Raw genomic sequence first — 27,805 nt, 5'->3', positions numbered from 1 at the left:
AATAACATTGATAATCAATCAAGTATACATCATTAATTTAATTTTTACTATAAAATACACTATTTCAATACTTTTAAAAGCTGCAATGTTGAACTCGGCCACCTAATTACGGTCGTGGTGTTATTGTATTAATGCGCGATTAGCAACAGTTGTTTTTTATTTTTATTTTTTTTATTTTTTTTACTACATACATTTCTGATAAAAAAAAAGGTATTTTTTTTTTTTTTTAAATTATTAATATCTGTTTCAGACAATTTCATATTACAAACATTTGAAGTTAAAAACTCGTTTATCGATGGAACTATTTTTCGTCACTGGCAAGTGATTTCGTTCGCGTCCGCGTGGTACGGCTCCGTTAATAAATTGTTAACAATTATTGTCTGGCGTTAATTTGATTATTTGGCTATATGGTTTAACATGTCGGCAAGATAAATTCGTTGTAGAAGCATCTCTCGGGGTATATGGCTTTTTATGTACCCTCTGTGTGCTCTTTTACCCCCTCGCCTTCGGCTCGGGGTAAAAGAACACACAGAGGGTACATAAAAAGCCATATACCCCTCGTGATGCTTCTACAACTTATAATATTCTCGGGCAATTGCTGTATTAATGCCACCGCTTACACACCCTATCTGTAAACTAGCTGTCCACAAAACATAAAAATTGAAGCACAATAGTCTTAACAAACAAAGTGATGTTTCATTCTGACTCACTAATATATCTGAACAGTATATACAAACAAATATTTTATAAATACTATATATATTTATTTCCAACTGTTAGATTGGATTATTTCACATCCATTTTCCTCAGTTGTCCTGTTCAGTGTCATCTTGATATATGTCATCCAACATTCAGATGGGATTCTGAAAAACAAATGTAGTCTGGATAGATCTGCTATGTAATTAGCTATTGTTTATTATTAATGTAAACATTTAGTTCTTTCTGTTAGTTTTTAAAAAGACTACCCTAGAGAATCATAGCGTACCAAGTTTCCGGTGTGGGGAATCAAAATTTCAAGAGAAAGCAAACTAATTTTCAGTTAAATTTTCAAGTTTAAATATTTTTTTACCTGGTATCAATCAAATCTCAAGGATAAAACAGACTTTGAAATATTCAATGTTGACCTTTAATTTTAATTATGAAGAAATCAAAAAATAAAATACATGATATATATTTGAATCTAAAGAATCTGTACCAATTTTCAGGCCTACAAAATATAAACTATTACAAAAAGATAAAGGGTGTTGGACTGGGAGGGAAATAATGAAATTAAAAAAAAAACAAACATACATTTGTCTACATGTATTAGTTTGTACATGTCAACTACATGTAGAGGCACTGATTTTCCGTTTCAGATTTTTCCCTTTTCCGTTTCATAATGTTACAAATTCCGGTTTTTTCCGTTTCAGTATTAAACAAATTCTGTGTTTGTTTCACACACACACACACACACACACACACACACCGCAATTAATTGCTGGTATAAAATAAATAAATATGCAATGAGGCAAAACATGTCAGTAGTTTGTATTTATTTTTGGTTTAAATTTAACCACGAATACACCACGAGACAGACTTCGGACATTTTCGGTTTTCTTTACGATATGATCGGGAAAATAATTACAAACGGCTATAAACCACTTCCCTTGTATAATTTATTTTGAACAAAGCCTGGCATACAATATGCAATTATGGCATTCCTTTGTGAGATCGGAAATATGGCAATGCCGCAAATGTTAAAAATTAATAAGCAAACATAACATAATATATCTTTCACTTGAGTAAATATCGGACAATTTTAGCTCACAATGTTTGGTTTTTCCCGTTAAATCATCGGGAATAAGCGAAGAAAACATGACTGGTAAAACGTCTAGATACTCTACATTAAACATTTGACGTAACATACAAAGGTACTAGTGTCGTAGCGTAGCACAGGCAGATGTCGGTGTCCATAGTTTCTAGTTCGAAAAATAAATTTTAATTAATCAAATGCGCTAAAGTTAAATAATGTTTTGGAAAAAAATTGGGAATTCCGTTTCAGATAGGTATTTCCGCGATTCCGCGATCGCGGAAAATCAGTGCCTCTATACATGTACATCATAGAACTGCATGCAACTCCTTTCAAGCTATAGGGGTAAAGCGCTCGATTGATGCACGGTTGACCCATGATCGATCCCTGTCGATGGACCCTTAGGGCTTTTCTTGTTCCATGACTGGTATATCGAAGGCTGTGGTATGTGCTATCCTGTCTGTGCATATAAAAGATCCCTTGCTACTAATGGAAAATTGTAGCAGGTTTCTTCTCGCTTAATTAATGATTAATTAATCATCGGCTATTGGATGTCAAACATTTGGTAATTCTGACTCGTAGTCAGCTACAGCTTTTCTAATGCAGCAAAGGGTCTTTTATATATGCACTTTACCACAGACAGGAAAGCACATACCACAGTCTTTGTCCAGTTGTGGTGCACTGGTTAGAACGAGAAAAAGCCCTGCATGCTTGTCAGTGACCATACATGTGATGTCAGATGCTGTTCAAATGTAAACTGGAAGTTACTTTTTTTTATTATTAAAATGTTTAATTCAAGATGCTCACTCAAGAATATGGGCGGACAAGGAAGAATTGAAAAAAAAAAAAATTCTAATGTTAAGGAAAGTGTAAAAGTTATTATCCTGAAATAGATGTTTTAAAAATTATCAACCAACCATCATGCAGAGATTGCATTTCCTACTAACCTGATAACACATGTTAAAGTTAATTTCCAAGTGATCTGGTATAATCAAACATTTCTAAATAATTATGTATAATGGCTTGTGACATTGAACGACCACCTCTTACACATCAAGTCATGCATCTTAAAACAAGATTATTGTTTGTTAAATACATACCAGTCACAAATATTTCCATAATATGATGACCAGAATGTGCTGACGATTTTTCTGGAAAAAAAAAAAAATATATATATATATATATATAACTTGTATTTCTTGTAATCAAAATAAATGTCCATTTCATCCTCATGCAAACCAATCCATCCCCAAAGGTATGTCAATATCCTATCCAAGAATTTTCCTGTGTCAGTTTAAGAGTTTTATAAGTTTTTTTCAAAAGAGAAGACAAGCGTTTTGAAAAGAAATTAACTGGCATGGGGCGAAAAGGCTTGATACCACACCCCAGTCAAAGTAATATGAAACAATTTTTATAATATAAATACAAAATGCAACCAAAGATGTGTTGTAAATATTTGGGGGCATCCATACTGACAGTTGGGGGTGAAGTGAACAGAGGAGTAAACAGGTAACACAAAAATATAATGGTATAAATATTTTAATTTTATATATATATTCTCAGCAAACAATAAGTATGCATCGATTGGCAATTGTTGCACGATTTCGTATGTATTTCATCTTGGTAAGTGGTATCCTGTTGTGGGATGGTGCATAGATACAAATACATTGCTACTAATTAATTTTTAGCATGTTCCCTCTGAAAAATTATATGTCAAAATTACCTGTTTGACATCCAATAGCCAATGATTAATAAATCAATGTGCTCTAGTGGTGTCTTTAAAGAAAACAAACTTACTTTTTGTATAGACAATGAATCCATGATGTTTTGCCCCCAGTTTGGCCTGTTCCCTCCATGTACCAGTTCGCCCCCAAATCCCAATTATTTGTTACTTTTAAACAATTACTGTATTTTTCTTTAGAGGCATGTTAAACTGTGTGTGTGTGTGTGTGTGTGTGTGTGTGTGTGTGTGTGTTTCTTTTCTTTTCTTAGTGTGGTGAGGGGAGGATTGTCGTCTTTCCACAATTTGGTTGGATCCTGAGTCAGTCCGGGCACATTTGACATAATCACCAGTTTAATTAATTAATTAATACATATAAATCTTTATGGGGGTGAACTGGTACCTTTGTGGGGGCGAACTGGTTAAGCACGCGAGGGCGAACTGACATCCGATTTGGGGGAGAAACGTCTGGTACCCTAAACAATTGAGGTTTATTGTAGCCCAAACCAAATTTTACTTTCAAATAATTAATTTTGTACATGTACCAAAAAAATATGAATGCATGACTTTGTGATCCCAAGCCTGATCACCAGAAAGGATTATGAAATATACCGGTACACATTATGTTGCTTAAAATTATAAAACAAAATGTTTTATAAACTTAAAAAAAAGATCAATAACTATCTCTAACGGTACATTGATTCTAACAAATATTTTAATAATTTGTTGGTGGTAATGAGGAAGACTTGCCAAACAACCAATTACCTAAGCCAAAATCATTTTTATTACCTAACATAATTGGGGGTGAACTGACTGGGGGTGAACTGGTTTGGGGACCGAAACATATGGTACCCATAAACAATATATATTACTAAGTAAAATGAAAAATGACTGCTACTTGTGATACTTTAAATAAATTAAACAAATTAAAACTAAATTAATTTGTAAACAAAGACTGCTGACCTATCAGAGTACGTGAATCTGGTCATGTGACCTAAATCACCCCAAAAAAGCATTACTATCGTTGTAAAAATCTGTACCCATCGGTGAAATAACAACACTTTTTCTGTAATAAATGCATCAATTTGGCATCTTAAAATATTTATTTTGCATTTAAATGTATTATTTATGATGTCAATGTGATCTATGTGTATTTAAATTGCCCCTGAAAAAATGCCTTGATCGGCCATTTTGGAAATTTTCTGTGTCATGACCCAATGTTGCTTCATGTAGAACACGTTACATTCGTTCGATTGTCATCAAACATCACACAATATTAGAACAAATACAGTTAAAGATGTCATCTTAGGCCTATATATTAAAGGTGTCTAGAATAAGTAAGAAAATAGTAAAATCATGTTTACCTTTTTTTCCTTCCAAACGTGACGAAAATAGTAGGACATCCGAAACTTAAATCGAAGTTATTCATTTTCCGCCATAGCCAAGTATTCGGTAATAAACTGTGATTGTTTCTGCTCAATCAAAATGATCTCAAATCCAATTCATAATGAAAAATACACAATGTTTTGTCATTATTTATTATTAAATTTATTTTGGCAAACTGCAAATGGCGCGTTTTTTCCTGGTGTTATCTCTAAGCCAATCAAATCCCAGGTATGACTGTTTAGGAACCGACCAATCATATTATCGCTTTTAACCTTCGTTCGTCTTTTAAGACGACACTGACTTATAATAATAATAATTATTATTATTATTATTATTATTATCATAATTATGTACTAATCTAACGCCTTTGTGGCCTTCTGTCTATTAAGCATTATAAATTATTACTCTGCATATGGCGTATGGCATTACCATTTTTTTTTTTTTTTTTTTTTTTTTTTTTTTAATACCAAAGCTCATATTTTTTCTAGCGAATAAAGATAACGTTACCTAAAGGTGTGGGTATTTTTTTCAAAAAATATGTGATGATCCCATCATGAGAACCAGGGATGGGAGTGATACACCAGCTTACTTTATTTTTCTTCCTTGTGATTTAACAAAAAAACTAACATTTTTATTATTATGTGTGTGAAAATTCATATTAAAAAAAAAAAAAAAAAAAAAAAAAAATCAATCTTAATAAATAATAGACCAAAAGTAATGATACCTGAAAGGAAGGGGGGGGGGGGGGGGGCACAATCTGTTATAGTAATATCAATTCATTTTAATTTGGTTTTTGTGCCTATTTTCACACAATCTGGTAAAAAAAAAAAAAAGTGGTGGTGGGTGGGTGTGAGACATACAGCATGAATACAGCATGGCTAGCTAGCTGGAACAACAGTACCAACAGCAACTGCCATATGTGTGTCAGTATTATTATAATAACAACAAATTAACAATAATTAAGATTTTTTTAAAAACAATTTTTATTGACTTTATTTTTTTTAAATTATTTTTTTTATTATTTAATTGAAATTATAATTATATTATTATTTAGCAGCAATATATATATATATATATATATATATATATATGTATGAGATGTGAGTGGTAGCCTACCCTGTAATATTTAGTTTTTAGCCCCCCCCCCCCAAAAAATCCATACTGTGATCGATAAACATTGTGCATTGTGATGGGGATCACTTCCTCCCCCCCCCCCCCCCCCATTAGCTACTTTTTACAGATCTTTATTATGACAGGTGTGTCGGGATGGGGGAGTCTATTGAAAGCAAGGAGGTAGTATGGGATAATTACAAGATGATCCTGTTTTAATCATATATAACCCACCCCGCCTTTTTATTTTTTTATTTTTTTTTTTATTATAAATTTATCATAAATACTATCTAAATCTGCTAAATGTATGTTTGGTTGTTTAGCCACAGTTCCCAATGAATTCGATAAATCCTGTGAGAAGTTATGAATTTTTAAAAAATAACCATGAAAATGTTTTGGACTTAGTTTTTTCCCCGTTCATTTGGAACAGATCATTTCCTTTGAAAAAGACTATCTCCAAACTAATATTTCACTTATATTTCACTTGTAGAAACAACAAAAAAAAGATCTAATTCCAGTTCACTTATACCACTGATAAACCACTTATAGGTGAAATATATGTGGAGTATCAGTGAAGTATCAATTAACCATTTTTTTCACTTATACTTATACACACTGATACTTCACTTATACCAATATATAGGTAACTTATAAGTGGCGTATAAGTAAAGTATATTCCACTACGGAAAGGGTATGTACAAATGATATTATTTTAGAAAATGTTTCTTGAGTCTGTATTTAAAAACAGCAGTATCTGGCGATGATCGGACAGCTTTAGGTAATTGATTCCTAAGTACTGGTCCAGAGTAAGTGAAAGCATGTTTAAATAAAGACATTTTAGGTTTTGGAATTAATAGATTTCTATCCTCTACATTTCAAAGGTTGTAGGGATTGTTTCCTCCAACATGTATTAATAAGTTTGAAAGATAGTTTGGGGTTTTATTCCATAGACATTGATAAATTTGTAAACATTTGTGATAGTGGATTCGTGTTTGCATTGTTATCCATTTTAACTGTTTAAATAGTGGGGCAGATAAAGTAATAGGATCTACATCTAATATTCTTGCAGCTTTCTGTTTAGTAAATGTTCTAATCCATCCTGATTACAGTTTGGCATGAGTTGTTTGGTCTAAAACCTGATTGGGATGAGTGTAAAATGTCAAATTTTGTTTAGTAATCATAAAATTGCTTGGAGAATTGTTTTTCTATTAATTTGGATAGTGTTGGCAATACAGATATTGGCCTATAATTTGTAGCTTCATTTTTGTCACCAGATTTGAAAATTGGGATAACTTTATCATTTTTAAAACATTGTGGATAAATACCACTATTATTTTGTTAAAAATAAATGTTAATGAAGAAGCAATTGTCAAGGCACCTAACTTAAGTATTCGTGGACCTAAGTTGTCATCTCCAGTTGATTTATTATCATTTAAATTTTTAAAGCTCATTATAAAGCTCATTTATTTATTTGTACAGGAGTTATCTTAAACTTTTCCTTTTTAGTAAGCTAGGCTACTGGTGGCAACATCAATGTTTACATTATCCTCAATGCTAATCATTTTGCAGTCGCTGGTGAAACCGGCCCATCAGTCGGCGTTTGAAAATTTAAATTTAGGGATAAATTTATCTTCTTCCGAGAAAGTGGTTGCTATTAAAGGTATCCAGTATTTCCCATTGAGCATTTGCTCCTATATTTAGCGAAATTATTGTGAGATCAACGGCTGAGCTATAGGTTCCACCATTAACATTTGATACAAAATAACTTGGGATACGAAACATTAATGCTTTGTACTGCCCATCATATTGGCATCAATATATGACAGTGAAAATATTTTATATCCTATGCAGTTTTTAGATGTATTGTATAATTGATTACTTTTGGTAATAAAAATAGTCCTATGAATGTAGTGGATTTCTTCTTTCATTGTCCAGATCCAACTATTAAAATCACCAGAACACCTGAATATTGTGGAATATTGTGGGTGTCCTGTTTAGTTGACTTGCATGCATAGATCTACATCTTGAATGTTTACAGGAGAATAAAAAAACAAACATTGATAGAATGCCAGTTCCCATCCCAAAGTTTCAGTGGGGTTTTCAAAAGAACAAAAATGCAAATATGAGATTTGCACAGGACAACTAATATTGACTAATAATGGTCACTGATTAAACAGTCTGTTGCTAAAAATTCTCTCTGTTGGTGAGTAATGGTGTTATTACAGAGGTTGAGTAGTCGATGTGTAGGTGTATGTCTACTTGTACTGGTAGTTACATGTACATGTACTGACATCTAGATTTTTACATTGAGCTGCACGCGTACTTGTATGGTTTTGTTATGCTACCTAAATACAAAAGATGGCAATGTTGGTACTATCGTAGAAGATTGGGACATCCTCTACACAAGTGAATAAACACCATCAGCTGGATTTGAATACACTGACTTCTGAGCAGTGCAGAAAGATATTTCGTTTTGAGTAGAATTATCTTGTTCATCTGCATCTTGCTTTGAAGATACCAGACAAGGCTGTATGTAGGAACAGAACAGCATCAGATATAGAAGGCCTTGTATTCTTCTAAGATGATTTGCTTAATGTTAGGTAGGACAGTCCGAATTATCGTACATCATAAATGAAGTAGCCAACCTCGTTTACACGCAACCTTTGCACTTGCTAACGAACGTGGACAGCACCTCTTTAGAACTGTTGGAGCTTCATTGAGGTACTGTCAGAATATGCAGGCCAACCCTTAAAGACACTCAGTCACAGATTTAGTGGGCCTTATTTCTCTAAATATGGATTATAAATGACAATTACCTTAATTTGGAATACCAACATCCCTATTGTATCACCCAAAACATTTTAATTGAACCACGATTGAGGGAATCCCATGACAACCAGTGAGCAGCTTCATTTTAAAAAATTGGAATTCTTTTATGAGGAGTCTAAAATGTACGACATAACTGAGTATTGATGAAGCTATATATACGATAGCTGTGTAAAATACCTTGAATTTTATATATACTACTCAAAAGAATTTAAGGGTCAAAAATTTATAACCAAATAAGTTTCAGAGTGTATTAGATTGATGATGTAAACTACACCAAAAATTTAATTTATTGTTCCATATTTACAAAAAACCCACAAATAAACGTCACTGCATACAAGAAAGTCACATGACATGCTGTCAAAGTTGAAGGTTGTCAAACATGGATTTTACACATTAGAACATTCGTTTAATAGTGTGTGAATCCACCCCTGGCGCGAATACACTCGACACATCGTTGCCTCATGCTGTTGATCAGACGTCTGAAGAACTCTTGGGGAATGGCCTGCCACTCTGCCATAAGAAGTTGACCCAGATCATGAAGGTTGGCCGGAGGGGCATGGTTATCCCGAACTCTCCTGCCTAATTCGTCCCAGGCGGACTCTATTGGGGCCAAGTCAGGCGAATATGCTGGCCAATCCATCCTGGCGATACCTTGTTGTCTGAGAAAGTCCGTTACCACCCTGGCGCGGTGGGGTCTGGCATTATCATCCTGCAGAACTGCCCCGCCGCCAATCTGCTGAAGGCCTAGGAGAACCAACGGCCGGATAATCTCATTCAGATAGCGGATTCCATTCAGATTGCCATATTGGTGATGTAGCGGTCCTCTCTATTTGTAGTGCTTCGGGGTCTTCCCGAACGTGGACGATTTCGAACAGAATTCGTTGCTTGGTACCGTTGCCACAGTCGGCCAACGACACTTGACTGACACCAAGTCTCGGAGCATCATTTCTTTGCGTATTGCCATCCTGAAGCCAAGCAATAGCCCTTCCTCGATCTTCGATAGTCAGTTGAAGTCGTACCATTGTCGAATTTGGAGTGTGCACCGTACACGAACGCAAGCTCCAATTATACGGAAATTCGGCATTGGGAACATGGAATACACGTGCAAAGCGTGCAAATGAAGCGCTTTGTGAAAAAGCAAGTTATGGGCACTTAGCAGACCTTTCGCTTTCGCCCTAATTTACGTGCAAATGTAAGCATGTTTTCGCCATTAGAACTAGTCGACAGTGTCAATGACAGTGGATTTTAATTCATTTATGGGTTGCTTAGACCCACTTTCGTCAAAATGGAACAATACCATGCGTGACGTTATGGTCTAGCTAATATAATTGACATTCAGAAAATAATGTCGAAAATATAGTCTGACCCTTAAATTCTTTTGAGTTGTATACAGTGCACGACCGCTGTGTATAGAGACTTTAAAATATATTATTTCTTGACAAAAAAATAATAAATAGTTAGAACATAAACACACGATTTTTGTTTATTATTATTTGTTTTATTTATTTACTTTTTGGTTTATTATTATTTTTTTGTATTATTGTGTTTTTGTTGTTTTTATGGAGGGTTATTTTGTTTTATTTGTTGGTTTTTGGGGGGGTGTTTTGGGGTTGGGTTTTTTTTAATACGGAGCTCCGTACACAGTACCACTGCAGATGCGTGTGCAGGAATTTGAGCATGGGGAGAGGGGTTTACGGTGAGGGGTCGAGACATGTTCCCCGAAAAATGTATCGCAAAAAAAAAATTGCTTCTGCAAGGAGATGGGTATGTGCCTGCACCGATAAAAAACATTGTGGCACAATCATTTTTGCTTAATACACAACATAATGTCTTGTGTTTAATAGAAACTGAAGCCCTGTCTATTTGTTTACTAGTATGTCGATTACAATGTCTTGTCAATAAGATTTACCTCATTGACCTCATTAATGTACATCTAATTTGCAGTTATCAAATTCCGAACGTAAAAATATGGCTTGTGTCCCCTCCCGTATATATATATATATATTATCTACAGGTATTTAAAAATATTATAGAGAGGTTTCTCAACTATACCGTTACTATACAGATAGTGATTGGTAACCACTTCGAGTGTAGCTGATGATGCATTAGCAATTTGCTTCCAGTTGTTTATGATTAAACGGCCTGCTATATGTAATGTAGTTCATATGGCTAATATATAATTTAAAATAATAATAATAATAATACTTCTGAGAATGCCGCCATATTTAAGTCACTATAACCATATCAATCTGTGAAACTAGGTAAACTGTTAGTACTGTTACCAAATCATAGTTATTAATTATGCTTATCTGGAAACAGCTATATAAATAACATGTTTCCTTCCGACTGCTTCCAGTTACAAGCCCTGCTGTTAGTTTGTGTACTGTCCATAGTTAGTGTGTATTTTTTTTCTTTTTACAGATAATCTTTCAGCATCTGATAATTTTATTTGTTTATTTATATGTATGCATTCATTCATTCATTCATTGATATATTATTATTATTGTTATTATTATTATAGTACTGCAGGGGCAATATTACGCTATTCATATACATGTATGGTAGCAGGGTTTCTGCCAGAGGGTAAAATGGGTATGGCGCCATGCCCAAATTTTATTGCAGATTTAAAAATGTTAAGTCAACCTTTTGACAAAATGAATGACACTTTATTATTACTGTATGATTTTCTTAACCATAACCCTACTCCTAACCCATTTTATTTCTGGAGGAGGTCCCCCATACCCCCTATCGTCTGCTGTTGCATTCAGCAAACACATTGTAAATATTTAATTTCATAGTGCCATACCCAAACATTTCTTTCCGACAGAAACACTGGGTACCGTATATCTTCGCCTGTAAGTCGATCTCGGCTATAAGTCGAGTCCCTAATTTCAAGCCCTGAAAACGTATTTTTTTTATTGACCCGTTTATAAGTCGACCCATGAAAAACAACTTATAAATATTGAAGTATTTCTTATTTTCAGCACATGAGAACAATAATGTACAATATTTGAACAAAAGAAAATTATTTTACAAACTTCGGTTTTCACGTTTTGTATATCGCAATATAATCAGACTATTCCAATCAAACTATCATTATTACATAGCATCAAAACGAAATATTCCCTTAGTAGAGTGTGAAAGCTGTTTGACTGTTACTGTATGGTACTGTACAGATGGTTTTGTGCACAGACAACAACTTTATTTATAAACACTGACAACAGATCACTACGATAAAACTGAAAGTATCACGTTTTGCCGCCATATTAATACATGTAAGGAGGATAACTCTGGAAAGTACACTGGTTTTTGTACCAAATGATGTGTGTCCCTATTGCTCTAGTGAACTGCAGAGATCAGTCTATTTTAAGGGAAGGCTCAGTAATATTCATGAAGTTAATCACCGACAAAACATTGTTTGAACAACCATTAATGCCAGTGACCAGATTTCAAAATAAACTCAGGCAACAGGTAGTTAGTATTGTTTACATTTTTACTATTAGTGATAACTGTTAATTTAACTAAGTGGACTGTTGTCTTGGCATGCGAGTGAGATCGCACGCCTTTTCGCATAACCAAAACCGTTCTAATGCCCAAAAAAACAGGTTATAAAAAATAAATGTGTCAAATTAACATATTTGAGTATAAATACATGGCATACTTCAACAATAAAACTTGTAAAATAATCCTCAAAACAGTAATATTTTTTGTTGAATTTTTTTTACCCTCTTATAAGTCGACCCCCCAAGTTATAAAATAATTTTTGGGTGAAAAAAATTCGACTTATAGGCTAAGATATACGGTAGGTGTCTATGGAAAACATACACAAAAGGGTCTGCTAGATTCATATTCAACCCACATTCCTCTGTTCAGACCATGCACTGTTTGTACTTAGTATGTATCAGGGTTCGCACGGGCCTGGAAAAGTCCTTGAATTTTGACGTAGTACTTGAAAAGTACTGGAAATTTGCAAATTCAGAAAAGGTCCTGGAATAGTACTGGAATTTAATTAAAAACTACTTGAAATGTTTTTTTTTACAAGCAGAATGTCTCTCTTACTGATTAAAATCTGGAAAAAATAATAAGTATTTGCTGACGTATATTTCTCGGGTATTTGTCGTAATCAAAACCCGGAAGTGATATGTGTTGCTGCCGATATAGATAGACTGGCATACAAGTCCTTGTTGCGCTTGCTATATGCACCACAGTGTGAAGATTAAAGTAGACTGGGCTGCTGTCTACTGGAAACAGTGCATTACTAATAGTTGAACCGGTTTATGAGCGAGACAGGTAACCAGTCGTGTGCTGAAAAACGGTCAGCTGTAGTTAACTAGTGATGTGTGTGTGTTAAACTGCTTGTAACATTGTGCCAAAGACTACTTGAAAAACTGAAAAATATACTTGAAAAGTACTTGAAAAGTACTGGAATTTCTGTTCACCAGGTCTGTATGAACCATGTGTATTCCTCCTGTTCCAAGTGGTTTGGTAATATGGATCAATCAAATACTTATTTACCGCCTACGTGTATATTCATTTTTTGCTGTGTTTATAGTCATGCAGCCCTCGTTAGCAGAGGCTATATACACGGCCATCGTATATATAGCCACTTCATACATAAACACCATCTAGTTCACAGTATTCTTTAAAAATGTAACAATTCCTATCCCAAGCCAGCTGTAATTATCCATGGGGTTATGGCATATTTTGCATAATAATAAATATACATTTTTCCCACATACAACAAACAATAAATTTACCTGTACATGCAAAGGCCTAACTAGTCGGGATCGTCTCCATTTAAAATGCTTCTGTTACTAAAATAAATTAATGTATAAGCTTATTATTATTCAGTACATGTTTATATAATTTTTTAATAACTTATTTTTATTGTTTTTCTTTCGATTTACCCTACTTCGCAGAGGACGGTCAAGCGTTCTCGTTACATGAGCTTGGTGAATCATTTCGACACTGCGGTTATTCGGTGGGTATTTGCCTATCACATGACTACAAAAATAATACGTTACACCTCTTCACTCCAAATAGCCGTTATTTTATCCTAAATTATGGACCGTCGACATAATTCAATTATTTTTACAAAATATCACTAATAAGTGGCTTATGGTAGTTATGCAGATGGTTAAATAAAGTACTTTTAGCGACAAATCAAATGTATATATTTTCTTTGTTAGGTAATTAATTAGGTCAACCATCCGTGACTGAGTGCCTTTTAACCAACATATTTTGTTCAGTGATCACAAGTGGCCTGCATGGCTTAAAATTCCAGTTGGTTGTAATTCCTAATGGATTACTAGCAAACCTGTTTGAACCTATGGAAGGACGAAGACACGATGCTGGTATCCTTAGTGGTCTCATTTGTCAGCTTAGCACATGAATGAAGTTGATTGTCATGTCGTGTCATAGGGTTTTACGTGCACATTCAAAACAAGCTGTTGTAGCGCACGCCTGTCGTGGGCACAAGAGCCGGCCAAGGCCGTCTCCTCCGTCCATGACAGCATTTTGATAGTTATACTGCTAAAGCAATACACGTTACCTACTTGACAATTGTTCTTATCTCCTAAATTGAAGGGCCAAACATCTGTGAAAAGTGAGTAAATCACCAGGAAAGTTAAACTTGATCAGTAACAGTACGTGATAAGCTATATACAAAATTTTAGCTTAATATCTTAGCCTTCTGCAAAAAACATCAGGAAAACAGACACCCAGACAGGCAGGACGGAGATGAAACCTATAGTCCCCTTCGGTTGGACCAGTAGGAGACCAATAAATATGCTAACCAGTGCAACTTAAGTCTATATGCAGTATATGTTTGCATTAATATCTGTATTCAGAAAGGTTGTATCATCGTAGTGTGCTTAGTGTTTCATTTAAGTAGCGGGGCGGGACATGGTAAAGCACTCGCTTGATGAGTGGTCGGTTTGGGATTGATCCCCATCGGTGGGCCCATTGGGCTATTTTTCGTTCCAGCCGGTGCACCACGACTGGTACCCGGTATATCAAAGGCCATGGTATGTGCTATCCTGTCTGGGATGGTGCATATAAAAGATCCCTTGCTGCTAATCGAAAAGAGTAGCCCATGAAGTGGCGACAGCGGGTTTCCTCTCAATATTTGTGTGGTCCTTAACCATGTTTGATGCCATATAACTGTAAATAAAATGTGTTGAGTGTGTCGTTAAATAAAACATTTTTTGTTTTTTAATTAATTTTTTTCTTCTCTGCTTCTGTTTTATCTCTGAATACGTGTTCACTGTTGCTTCGTTTGGGTGAAGCAACCTCACCTTCCCCTAAAATCACAAAATATATTTTCAAGGGCAACAATATCTCCTATGGCCCATAGTGTCTGCAATTTGTGGAGTGCAAAACAATACTCCTACTGAAACTGTCAAACTCATAAACTAGTTATAGAAAACTTGAGAATCACTCTCCTATGATTCTCCTGGCCGAGTCATGCTAGCCACTGTATCCACCTCTGAAAATGTGTGCATATACATATGTACCTTATATGCAATCTTTGTTTATACATGTAATACACATAACTGAACAACGTTCTGCACATAATAATTATTACATGTATCTATACTATAACTGATGGTAGTTTAACACCCGGGGGTTACAGTTAAGGATGAGATGGTTAGGCAAACTCGAATAAAGTATGATTAAAACTTGGCATCTTCCATAATTATCAGTTCTTTTTCATTTTGATCCCAAAGAGAAACGACTGATACATTGGCTCACTCAACAACAATGGAATCAATTCCAGTTATTATGCCTAAAAAGTCAGCCTGGTTCAGATATTATGTATAATACCTGAAAATCCCAACTGATATAACAACTGATTGGATCAGGTACATTATTACTAATTATACATTTTAACTGTAATGTTATCTTATGGTTCAGTGTAATGTCCTTACCATCTGTTGTTGGTGTAAGAGTTTCAAGTGCCCTCGTACGGATTTCTTTTCCCTTTAAGTCTTCCTGATGTTGTCCTTTCTTTTTGAGTCTCATTTTCAATCAGATCTGTAATCTCCTGAAGTAACATTAATCGTATTCTTCCTCCGTACCAGACCTTAAACCGAAAATTAAAATACATGTTACGTTAAGTTCAATAAACGATTTTCGAATCAGAGAGTACTCTAACAAATCTGAACAATAATATAATTATTTTCCTAGAATATTTGTGCAGTCAAACCTGTTAACCAATGGAGCACTCTATTAAGCTGCCACCTGTCTTAAGTGTCCACCTTACATTTCTTTCAAATCATCTAATGTACATTCTTGCATAGTCAAAGGTGGCTTTGACTGTATTTCTGTTGATATAAATTGGAACCAGATTTGTTGTTCTCTAACGTCCAAAGAATCATCACCCATACAAGAATTAAATAGTTAATTCCTATTTTGCTTCTTTTTTTTTTCTTTTTTTTTCTTTTTCATTTTTACAAGTTATTAACTCTCCAAGATGTCAATTTGAGAAAAAGAAATATGTTATGTTTCAAACAAAATACTAGTAGATAAATTTATGTAAATTCCACTGGAGATAAATCCATTTTGGGGTAACCATTATGTATGTACATGTCTAACTGCACAGTATATCAAACACGGTTTATATGTGGTATGTTTTTAAATTTTGGACAATGATTTTTGTAAAAATTGTTATTAAGGTCTGAGGTGTTTGAAGACGTATAACATAAACCTCTTTAAAGCTTTTTTTATCATCCTCCTTAAACTGTTCTATCAACAGTTGCGTTCTCTCTCGAACTCTTCTTCCATCAATTATGAAGTCGCTGTCTGTAAGGCATGACACATTCTTGGCTACTGTTGTCCATTTTGTTTTGTCACCAAATGGATTTCCGGCTAAGACTTCTTTCAACATCGTGATATCTTACTTTGGACTGAATCATACCTGTCGTTTTCTGAAAGTTGTCATCTTATACCTAATTAAAAAATTGTTTAAAATCAATATATTTAAGAAATGGAATGTGAAAATTTTTGAGTTTCATGCTAGTATGAAACGCAATAACGCTTTACACCTGTATGAATGGCGTAGCTCTTTGAAATAAAAAGTGATCTCTATTTTCCAACTATTTACTATTTTATTAACACGAAATTCATACTCAACATTATTGGAAACCCTATGGCGGTTCGGCTTTTTCCGTCAATAGCCGAATGAGAGAATGACAATGTTACAATCATTAATACAATTCATATTAATTTTTTCATATTAAATGTCAATATCAACTAGAAACATTTTGAATTCACTATAAACATAACGTACATGTAAGTAAGCAACCTATTTTGTATGGTATAATTTATATGTGAAGCGGTTGGTGTATGAATATTTAACTACGAACAGTGCATGGACGCCATTTTTTTTATTACTGTCCAGATTTACCAATTACAACGTTGAAATTACAGTTATCAAATTTCGAGTGCGTGAAAATTCCATGTGTTGATAGATTTGACATGGAGAAAGTGGTTTCAATGTTCCCGGAAATGGATGAAACGGGTGTGTCGCGAGTTTCTGTGTTTACTGGCCTTGTAATTGTGGAAGTGGCGACAACACAGGATGGTTTTGGCGTGTGTGTGACTTCAAGTGGTGCGACCGGCCTCGGTGGCGTCGTGGCAGGCCATCGGTCTACAGGCTGGTAGGTACTGGGTTCGGATCCCAGTCGAGACATGGGATTTTTAATCCAGATACCGACTCCAAACCCTGAGTGAGTGCTCCCTCCGCAAGGCTCAATGGGTAGGTGTAAACCACTTGCACCGACCAGTGATCCATAACTGGTTCACAACAAAGGCCATGGTTTGTGCTATCCTGCCTGTGGGAAGCGCAAATAAAAGATCCCTTTCTGCTAATCGAAAGAGTAGCCCATGTAGTGGCGACAGCGGGTTTCCTCTCAAAATCTGTGTAGTCCTTAACCATATGTCTGACGCCATATAACTGTAAATAAAATGTGTTGAGTGCGTCGTTGAGTGACATGTTACGATGTCTAAAGCTAACACTTGGAAGTTTGGCAGCAGACGATTACTGTTTGATGTCTAAAAATTGAATCTCAAGGAAATTCCTCGGGGATTCCTTTGTTGACATAATTCATAAAGTAGTTCCGGCTATAAGCCAAAAATAGCGCTAAACTGAGATTCATGGTGCTATGAATGTCAGTTTTTATCATCACGTGATACGAATTTGACCAATCCAAGGGTTTATAACAAAGGCATTTTTAGAGATTGGAATTATTACTTTTTGAAATATATATTTTTCATTCATGTCAAAATTAACTGCAGATGTGTTAATGGTTAGAAAATTACAATGCATTAAATTAATTTGTTTACATTTATATTTATTTACATTTATTTGTTATGAAACATTTGCAACAAATTATTATTATTATTATTTTAAATATTATTCATTTAGAAGATGGACACAATTTTAAGATTATTGCTTCCGAATGGTTTTTGGTCTAATTTTAAATTACTGCAAAACGGTTGTTTTCCTATTTATTCTCGTTAGTTGAGGACTCCCTGCAAAAAATCCTTGATCCGCACCTGCAATACACAAAGGAAACAGGATCTAATGTTTTTTAAAAACAGGTGCACTAAATGTTGTCCTTGGATGGAAAAAACGAGATGTTATACTCTCCAATTTTAAGCTTTTTTATGATCACATTATGAATTTACGAAGCATTTAATCACGGTCCATATGGTCTTGATGGCATTGAGAGATATACAAACATATTTCCAACAACATATTATAGAAATGTGCATTTAAAACACTTACTTAAATTACTTACATGTAATCAGTTCCACAAGTTCTGCCTTACGTAAGGTTTCTCCGTAGAGCACACATTTCTATGACATCATTCGCGGGAAGTTCAAATAGACGTACACGTTCAACTGCTCAATATCTCTATTGTTAATTTGTTTACTTGTTGAATTTCCCATGTAGTAATGGTGTTATTGTTTTGTTTACTTGTAGTGGGAATTCCATGTAGTAATGGAGTTATTGCTGGTGTTACTGTTTTGTTTACTTGTAGTGGGAGTTCCAAGTATTAATGCTGTTACTGTTTACTTGTAGTGGGAGTTCCAAATAGGTCCGTGTGAAGGCATTGATATGGGAGACCACTTGTGGATGGCCAGATACATCATGCATCGTGTGTCCGAGGAGTTTGGTGTGGTTGTCACTCTCGATCCAAAACCCATGGAGGGCGACTGGAATGGTGCAGGGGCCCATTGTAACTACAGTACTCTGAGCATGAGGAATGATGGTGGCATCAGGTAATATTAATATATATGTATAAATATATATACATACACACAGTCAAATCTTCTTAACTGCATAACCCTGGTTATATATATCGAGGGGTTAGTGCCAGAACCACTTGTCTCCTTTCCACTTCAATTTGAGAAAACTGCACTTAAAAATCGGAAACTTAACTTTTGCTAAATATTTTGCTTTCAGATACTAGCAGTTATTTGTTTTAGTATAAACCTTAAAATGTTTGTCTGCTAATAATAATAAATCATGATGTAATTAGATGAAGAACTATTTAATTTATTCTGGAACTTGAACACAAACAGCACCAACCAGCATGCCAGAGCAAGCTATTTTATAAACAGTTTTTCTTACAGTCCAGCATATGTGACAAATTGTGTGAAATCTCAAGTCAAGAATAACGTTATCTTGCAGTGAGTCCACGTGGCATACAGTAAACGTTTAATTTCACAGCAGCTCTAAGACACCTAATTGGGTCTGTGTTGTTAATACTTTGAAAATGTACTGAAGGCAGGAAGTAATTGTAAACAATAACAAATTATCTTTGGATGGCAGACACTACAAAGGGTCATGGGTGTTTTCAGCTGTGTGCAGAATGCGCATTTTCGTAGGTTTTACAAAAATGCACAAAACTCTCATCGTGTGTAAGATGTTTGCATGTAACATAGGTCAGATGTTACTGAAACAATGTTTAGAAGTTATATGTGATAAAAACGTACTAAAATAATGACATCAGCAAATAATTTCCACAATTCTACTGTCCCTTAATTCATTTTGTTGAGTACATTTTAAATATGAAAGTAATACTACTAAAGGTACCTGTGTTGAAACCAAAATCTATTGTTTGTTATATGTTAAATTGCACATATATGCATTGGCATATCCGGGTAGCCAGGGATAGGGCACAAGAGGACCTTGCCTTCTCGAATATACCTCTTTTTTTCACAATACCAACTTTTATAGTGCATGTCGCCCCATAAAATGTGTAAAGGCAGTGCCCTCTATCTCCACTCCACCCCCAATAAACAATCCTGGCTACCCTAATATATATATATATATATATATATATATAGATAGATATATTCATATATATGCCCCGTTAGGGTTTGTTGACTAGTTAGGGTTTGTTGACTAGTTGGATATTGGCATGGATGGGAAAGAAATATTTAATGGCATGCCAGCACATGATATTTTTAATGCCTTCTAGCCTATACTTGAACAGACATTTTATTGACACTGGTACTCAAACATGTGTTATTCTTAGTAATACACTGTAGGCGAAACGCAAATGGTCAACAGTCAAATTCACAAAATTAGATTTCATTGTTGATAATGTAAACATTTTGTAATAAAACATTTATCTGATAAAAACAATGATAAAAACAATGTATCGATTTACTCGGGCAACACATATAACATGTGGTACCTTGCATTTTATTTTATCAGCAAAACGTAGGGTGTCTCGTGGCATTTGAGATAAAATAAATGTGTTAATTAGAAATCCCCAATTTTAGAGAAAGTAAAGTTTGTATTTTTAAATTTTGTCTTAAACAAATTTCAACCTCAGGTGAACTGTAGATGCATTGCAATTGTACATTAAATGGAATTAATTTACTGGGATAGTTTTAACATGGTATGTGCACAAATATTTTACAAATTGCATGCTAATTATTAGAGTGTTTATAAATGTGTTTTTGTCATGTTTGATTCTGGTTTTATGTTCTACTTGTAGTATTATTAGCACCAGTGTACAGTACACACAGAAGGGCTGGTAGTGTTTTACTATGGCTAGTGAATTGTTAAACTCACTTATTCCATGTTCAGTGCATTGTTTTTTTAAATCCTCAAACTGTAGGTGTTTGGTGCTTGTGGATAGTTGTGTATCAGTTTTAACTGTTATTTTTATTCCCCTAAGAATTCAATATGACGGAGGTGGTAAGGTGTGTTTGTTCCGTAATCGTGACTATGTGGATCTACAAAACAAAGCTGGCTATGACACGGCACAACTCGAAACGAATCCGGCATCAAGTGATGTCTTGAAATCTGAGCTGGATTATTATCACATCTTAAGCCAGTGTCTTTCCGCAACGTTAATTTTCAATCCAGACCCCGGCAACCTGATCTGGAAGTTGTTTAAACCATAATTATCATATATCTGTGAGGTATTTGACACTTGGTCTGTAAAATGCAAAAGGAAAATTGTTACCGGCATAGTGGCTGCTCCAACAAAACGGCGACACGGTATCATTTATATGCACTTCCCCATTGACAGGAAAGTACATACACAATGTTTAATGTACCAGTCCTGGGCACTGGTTGAAGTAAGATAAAAGACGATGGGTCCACTAAGGGCAGTCAATCATATATCCCATCGCATCTACCTGTACCACTGAACTATGCTGACATGGGGGATATACTGCATGCGTGTACAAGAATTAACTACTCTACTAGTCTTATCATATATATAAATTGCAAATACATTGCAGTAACTGTAGATTAAAAATAAGACATTTTCAGGTATAGTTTTGAAAACATTTTAATTTGTTCATTGAATAAAGATTGTTGATTAAAATATTTAATAAATTGATGTTATAATAATAACAGTGTCATTAAGTACAATAAGACCAGGTGTAAAAAATATCTAAATACAGTTTAATGCATTCGTCATCAGCATTGATCTGGTGCGTGATTAAGTATAATGTTTGTCTAATGCGCTTGTAGAATGATATACATGTACACACACACATTTTATTTAAACACACTATAGCAGTAACCAGTTTGTTATAATGACCAGAGATCCTTCATTATTGGAACATCTGATATTTTACAATTATTCCAGTTAATGTAGTAATATCTAGATATTTTAGCCCAGAAAATATGAATGTGCATACATTTCAACTACTACAATGAACAATATTTATTATTAGTATGCATATTTATTTATGCCATTTATATAAAGGGGTCGCTTCTTCTAACCAATTAGTTATAATATGAACTACCATGAACGGATTCCGATTTAAAGAAAAATACTTTACCTTTATCTACTAATTCATGTTCAACTATATGTCAAATATTATATAATGTCTGTAAAATATACAATGACTAGAAAAGTTACAATCCTGTGATGATGCATTTGAAATAATATAAACTAATTTCCCTCTATGCTAAGTAAATTAAAATATTTTATTGCGTATGGTCATAAAACCTGGGTGGACTTATTGCAAGCTACGACTCTTTGTTGGAGTACCGCGTCGCTTGCATTGGCTCACGGCAACCGTGACTTTGGTGTATGGCGACGTGGTAACGAACACGACGAAGAGGGAGGAGGAAGAGAAAATCTGCACCAGGGACGGCTCAGGGGGGACTTAAACTGGTGGCTCAACCACCAGCGGCGGTCCTGTCTGCATCACCACCCCCGGGACCCAATGAAGAACCAGTGCCAGCCGACGCAGATACATCTGAGCAGACTGAGCCAGTGGACCAGTTGACGCCGCAGTTGGACACAGCGATCTGCGAGACTCAATGGCGTGCATCTCCCGTTCCAACCCCCCGGGGGACTTCGCCAAGACCCCTATGGATGGTGCTGCTGCGAAGCGGAAGGCCGTCGCCCCACAGAGTAGTGACCAGCCAGCCAAGGGCCCGGCCTTCGTGACCGCCCAGGGCTGGGACGCCACCTGGAGCCTAGCCATCTCCAAGATCAAGGGCCAGTACGCTCGATACTTGGTCGGGGACACCTCGGACACCAGCTCACTGCCGGGAGGCATTCTTGAGGGCAACTTTAAGAAGTTTCCTGACGGAGTTGAGTGTGCCATCCACACCATGGAACTACGAGATGGGAAGTTCGGACTTGTGGTGACGTCGCGCCGAGATGATCTCTACAGACAGGGAATACTCTTCGAAGACATGGACTACTGAAGATCATCGCCAGCGCCCATTACGTCAAGCTAGCTAAGACCTTGCTAGCCCACCGTTGGAGGAAACTGGTGCCACAGTTCAACGCCAAGCACTTCATCTCATTTGGCCTGCATTCAAAATTTTATTTTATTTAAATTTTTTATTGTTATTATTATTATTTTTTTATTATTATTATTTTTTTTTTTTTGGTAAACAGTCCGACACACTTTATTTTGGCAGCCCGTCTAAATTGCTAAAATCACGTTAAAACCCTTTCGTTCGAGCACTCTAAGTTTGTTCTTTTGACATGACATGAGTAGTATCAATGAGCTCATTTTGGCTTTAGGTCTTTGACCTAACTACTAAATTCGTATTCCAAATTCCGCCCACCTTAAACTCACACCCCCCTCCCTCTCTCCCCCCCCCAATATAGATCGGACTTTAAAATTTTAGACCTCCATTCAAAATTTTATGTCAAAATTATTCTCTTTTTTTTAATATTATTAAATAGTCCGATCCTCTCTTCTTTCTTCTATTTATTTTTGGACTGTCCTTCTAAAATGCTCCAAATCATATAAATATTCAGCCGAGCAGTCAATTCTTTTTATTTTTGGCTTGTAACTTTTTATATAATTTTTGTTTTTTAATTCTTTTTTTTAATTCTATTAACTTTTTTTATTAATAGCTATTTTCAAAATTCTGCCCATTTTCAACTTTATCCTCCCCCCATCCCGAGTCAGGCCACCGATCTTATCGGAGGTCGGACTCTGGATGGGCGTGTTCGAAACCCTAGTGGTATATGGACACGTTAAATTGTTATCTATCTATCTATCTATCAGATTATCACAAACGGACCAGTCATCGTGATGTGTAAACGGCTAATTCTAGCTACTTCAGCTGGATATAAACACTTAGAGCTAACATGTGTCATTAGCATGTCAGGCAGTATGGCACCTAGGATTCAATCTTCTCAGACAGTTTACAGCCCACCACAATCCAGTGTTGTAAGCTAACGCATTATGTCTGTCAGCTATGGTTGATACTACAAAATTCTAGAGAAACAGAATAATGTAGTGCTGAAAACATGGTTTTTGCCTTTTGTGGAAATGGACATAAAAGATAACTGGTTTGGGTTCTGTTCTGTAAAAGCATAAATAAATTATTGGTTTGAATGAGACATTGTGAAATGATAGTACACCTTCCCATGATGCTGACAAGGTGATCAACTCATTTTTGTATAATTCACCATATAATGGGTTCTGGCACTAACCCCTCGATATGTTGGAAATCTGCGATTGCTAAATGTACATGTGTTGTGCAGTCATCTTGTACACCAAAACAGGCAGGCGGGACATAGCTCAGTGGTACATCGCTCGCCTTGTGCGTGGAGGGCCCATTGGGCTATTTCTCGTTCCAACCAGTGCCCCACAGCTGGTGTAACAAAGGCTGTGGGATGGTGCATATATAAAAGATCCCTTGCTGCTAATTGAAAAGTGGCGGCACTGGTTTACCTCTCTGAAAATCTGTGTATTTCATTAAACCTCCAGACTTTGGCTAATTTCTTTTTGAGAATTGTGGAATGTACTTTTAAAAAAGCACATGGAGTGTTATTATGATGTTAAGTTTGTTGTCATCGCAATGGCTACTAAACGTGTTTCCGCTGATTCAAAAGGCTGTGTACTGACATTCAGTGTTTCCATATACATAAAACTATCCAGTTTAGTCGTAATAATGCCGCTGACATGTAAAACAGCTTCCCACTATATTACATAATGTAACTTATATGATTAGTCTTAACTGCCAGTTGACACTGATATATACACACAATGTTAAAATCACATGTCACAGCAAGACAACGAAAAGACCAGTTAGCTATATAAACAATACTTGTATCAGGTAGTTTTGTATGTTTGTGCAGTAACAAGAGTACACTTAATAATAAAAAATTGGTAACAAAGCGTGCACTTCAAAGGATTATTTTTGTACAGTTAATAAATCTGCTATTTGACATAACGTTAATGTCAATAATGAGGTTTTATTTACGATTAGTGGAAATAGTGTTTATTGCATTGTTATAATGATTTTTAAAATAAGTACCACACCACTGTCCCTCATAGTAAAAACTGAATATTAAATTTATAAGATTTATATAAGAATTGTTCGTAATATTAAAAAAAATATATCCATGTACAGTCAAATCCACTTAATTGGATGTCGGATTATTGTATATTTCGGATATTTGAATATGTTTGTCCTGCACGGAACCATTTGCCATTATGACAATACAAAATCCAACGGTTAATTGGATGTGTTTTTTAACGTGTTTTCGGATATTTGAATATAAAATTATTCTTGCCGAATGGCAATTGCACGTAAAACATAGGAAAGTTTGTGTTACTTGATGTGTTTTTGTAAAATTTATGATCGTACGTAATACCATACTATTGTACATGCAGAAATGAATACTTTTAATTTAATTTTATTTCATTGTTAAAGAAGAGAAAAAGACTTACAACAAACTTGTTTTCTTGTTTCTTAAATTATTTCGGATGACTCGTTATTAATCAATACATTTCCTAATTACATCGTAATTAATCCATGAACTCGGAGATTCATCTCAAATGTGACCCAATGGCCGAGACAATGCAGGACAATCAAGGATCAAAGTCGGTCATTCCCACCTTGTTGGCGGCCACGTGCGTTTCGTAAGCAGGCATCCCTTAATCTCATGTCAGCCACTTTTGAAGCAGTGTATGTTTAATCCATAAATAAACACTTGTCAGATATTTTTCTCTATGAATTGTCGGTGACAGTAACAAACAAAAGCCGTTTGCTACTAGTGTTATTTTTAGCGGGATCTTTTGATCACGTGATTTTTCCTCTGCAGCTCACAATGTGAGGCCCCATTTGGGGTGACCGATTATGGTGTTTACTGTTTAAATTGTTAAATGCCGACAAAAGGTAAGTTGTAAGAGATTTTCTTAGCAAGTTGGATTAATCATCTTTTGGCTATAAATATTGACAAGAACTTTTTTTTTCACAATGTCAACATGGCAAATAAACGGAAACGAAACGATTTATCTTTGGCTCAGAAATACGACGAGATATGTGCCCAGTATCTCGCCAATGCTAACCCAGAACGAAAAAGACAGAGAACGGGAAAAGCAGCCAATGTGGAGAAGGCCTTATCAGAATGGTTTTCCGTCGCCAGACAAAAAGACATTCCAATATCGGGCCCAATATTAGCGTTTGTGTTTGTGTTTTTCCTTCTGTTACATTGAATAACGGCCTTTCACTTATTTGACTTTGGCCAGTCTAGTTTACCTGTCAAATCGGTTACAAATGCGCACAGATAATAGTCAGATAGACGTCCTGGTAAAATACAGAACATGGAAATGACTACTTATTCAAGATTATATTGGGTGGTGGGGGTGGGGTCTTGTTGCACTTGATTTACAAATGTACAAAGAAGTTAATAACGGCCGTTTAATTATCAAAAAGTTAATAACGGCCTTTTAATTATTTGACTGTGGCCAGTCTAATTGAGCTTCCGGTGGTTTTATCTGGGTCATTAGATGTTTAGTCACTTCTACTTCTAGGCGTACAAACGGCATTAACTGTTGCCTCTTGTATTTATCAAGTTTATAGACAAACTTGATAATGACAACAGAGTCACAATATGGAACTTGGAATCGGTATTTTATTAACACAAAATACTTAACGGTTTTTGACTAAAATTCCACATGTCATGAGGCCCAAATTGGGAGAATCGTAATTAGGGTTTGCATAAATCAACAAGAGGTCTTAATTGGGTATATCGTATGTCGAAACTGTACCTTCGGTTTATTGAATATGCCGCTTATTTGAATATATTTTTGTTGCACGAGGCACATCCAAATAAGCGGATTTGACTGTATAACTGTCACAAATTGTATAAAATTGCATCGCATAACTTAGTGATTTTATACTAAACTTGTGACTTTATATCAATAAATTTACAACAAAATACAATTCTTATAATTACAAACAGCATAACTTATTTAGTCAAAACTAGACATAATTCATAAATCAGTTTCTAACTATTCCCATTATCTGCTTTACATAATGACGTCCCATTTGACATAATTACGTCATTTTCTGAGGAGTTTAGTTTACAATCCTTCACTACGCTACACAATTTTATGTAGTTCGTGACAATTGTACATTGATAAATTTATTTTGAAATAACAAGCAGTTATATAATTACAAACATAGGAGCGTGTGCAGAGGGTGGGTTTTGGCAGTCGAACCCTCCCCTTGATCAAGGAAATTTTAATCTTTTTTCAATACTTTTTCCGGGGAAGCATGTCTTAACCCCTCGTAAACTTTGCTAGCCACAGTTTAACCCCCACCCTCTTCTAAAATTTATGCACAAGTGCCTGAACATACTATATTTAGTTAAAATACACATAAATCAGCTTCTAAAGTCCTTAAAATTTCCATGACCTGTTTTACGTATGACGTCCCAGCTGGCAAAATGACGTCATTTTCTGGGGTTAACCTTCAGTTTTTCTTAAGCGTCATCCAATCAGAATAGAGGAAAGTTTGTAATTATACTTGGGTACACAAACCACAAATGATGATGTAAAAACTGTTAAGTGTAATACCTTAAATGTACTAAGTCAAGTTAAGTTTCTTGTTCGTGTTCTTAATATTTTTGGATAAAGAGTTATTTTTATACGCCCGTCTGATGGGTTGTATTATGGTATGGCATTAACTTTTTCTTGTCAGGACCATATCTTCCATACAGATG

General features: G+C 35.2%; 1 protein-coding gene and 1 long non-coding RNA gene across 2 annotated transcripts in view; one reads left to right on the top strand and one right to left on the bottom strand.

Annotated features, from left to right (window-relative positions):
- Positions 1-27,805, top strand: part of LOC121383277 (glutamine synthetase-like) — a 97,929-nt gene that overhangs the window by 63,295 nt on the left and 6,829 nt on the right. The window contains exon 6 of the mRNA XM_041513196.1: positions 18,922-19,121. Within this exon, the coding sequence (XP_041369130.1) occupies positions 18,922-19,121 (200 nt within the window). The remainder of the gene's footprint in view (positions 1-18,921; positions 19,122-27,805) is intronic.
- LOC121383278 lies at positions 748-6,013 on the bottom strand. Its single transcript, XR_005959276.1, has 3 exons — positions 4,874-6,013; positions 2,890-2,940; positions 748-863 (listed from the first exon to the last, which is right to left on the bottom strand). It is a non-coding gene; the product is annotated as an uncharacterized LOC121383278 (long non-coding RNA).

This window comes from Gigantopelta aegis, chromosome 10 (genome assembly GCF_016097555.1).
Source record: "Gigantopelta aegis isolate Gae_Host chromosome 10, Gae_host_genome, whole genome shotgun sequence".
NCBI classification, from domain to species: domain Eukaryota; kingdom Metazoa; phylum Mollusca; class Gastropoda; order Neomphalida; family Peltospiridae; genus Gigantopelta; species Gigantopelta aegis.
Note: the sequence above shows the minus strand (reverse complement) of the source record. Positions and strands in the feature narration are given on the sequence as shown.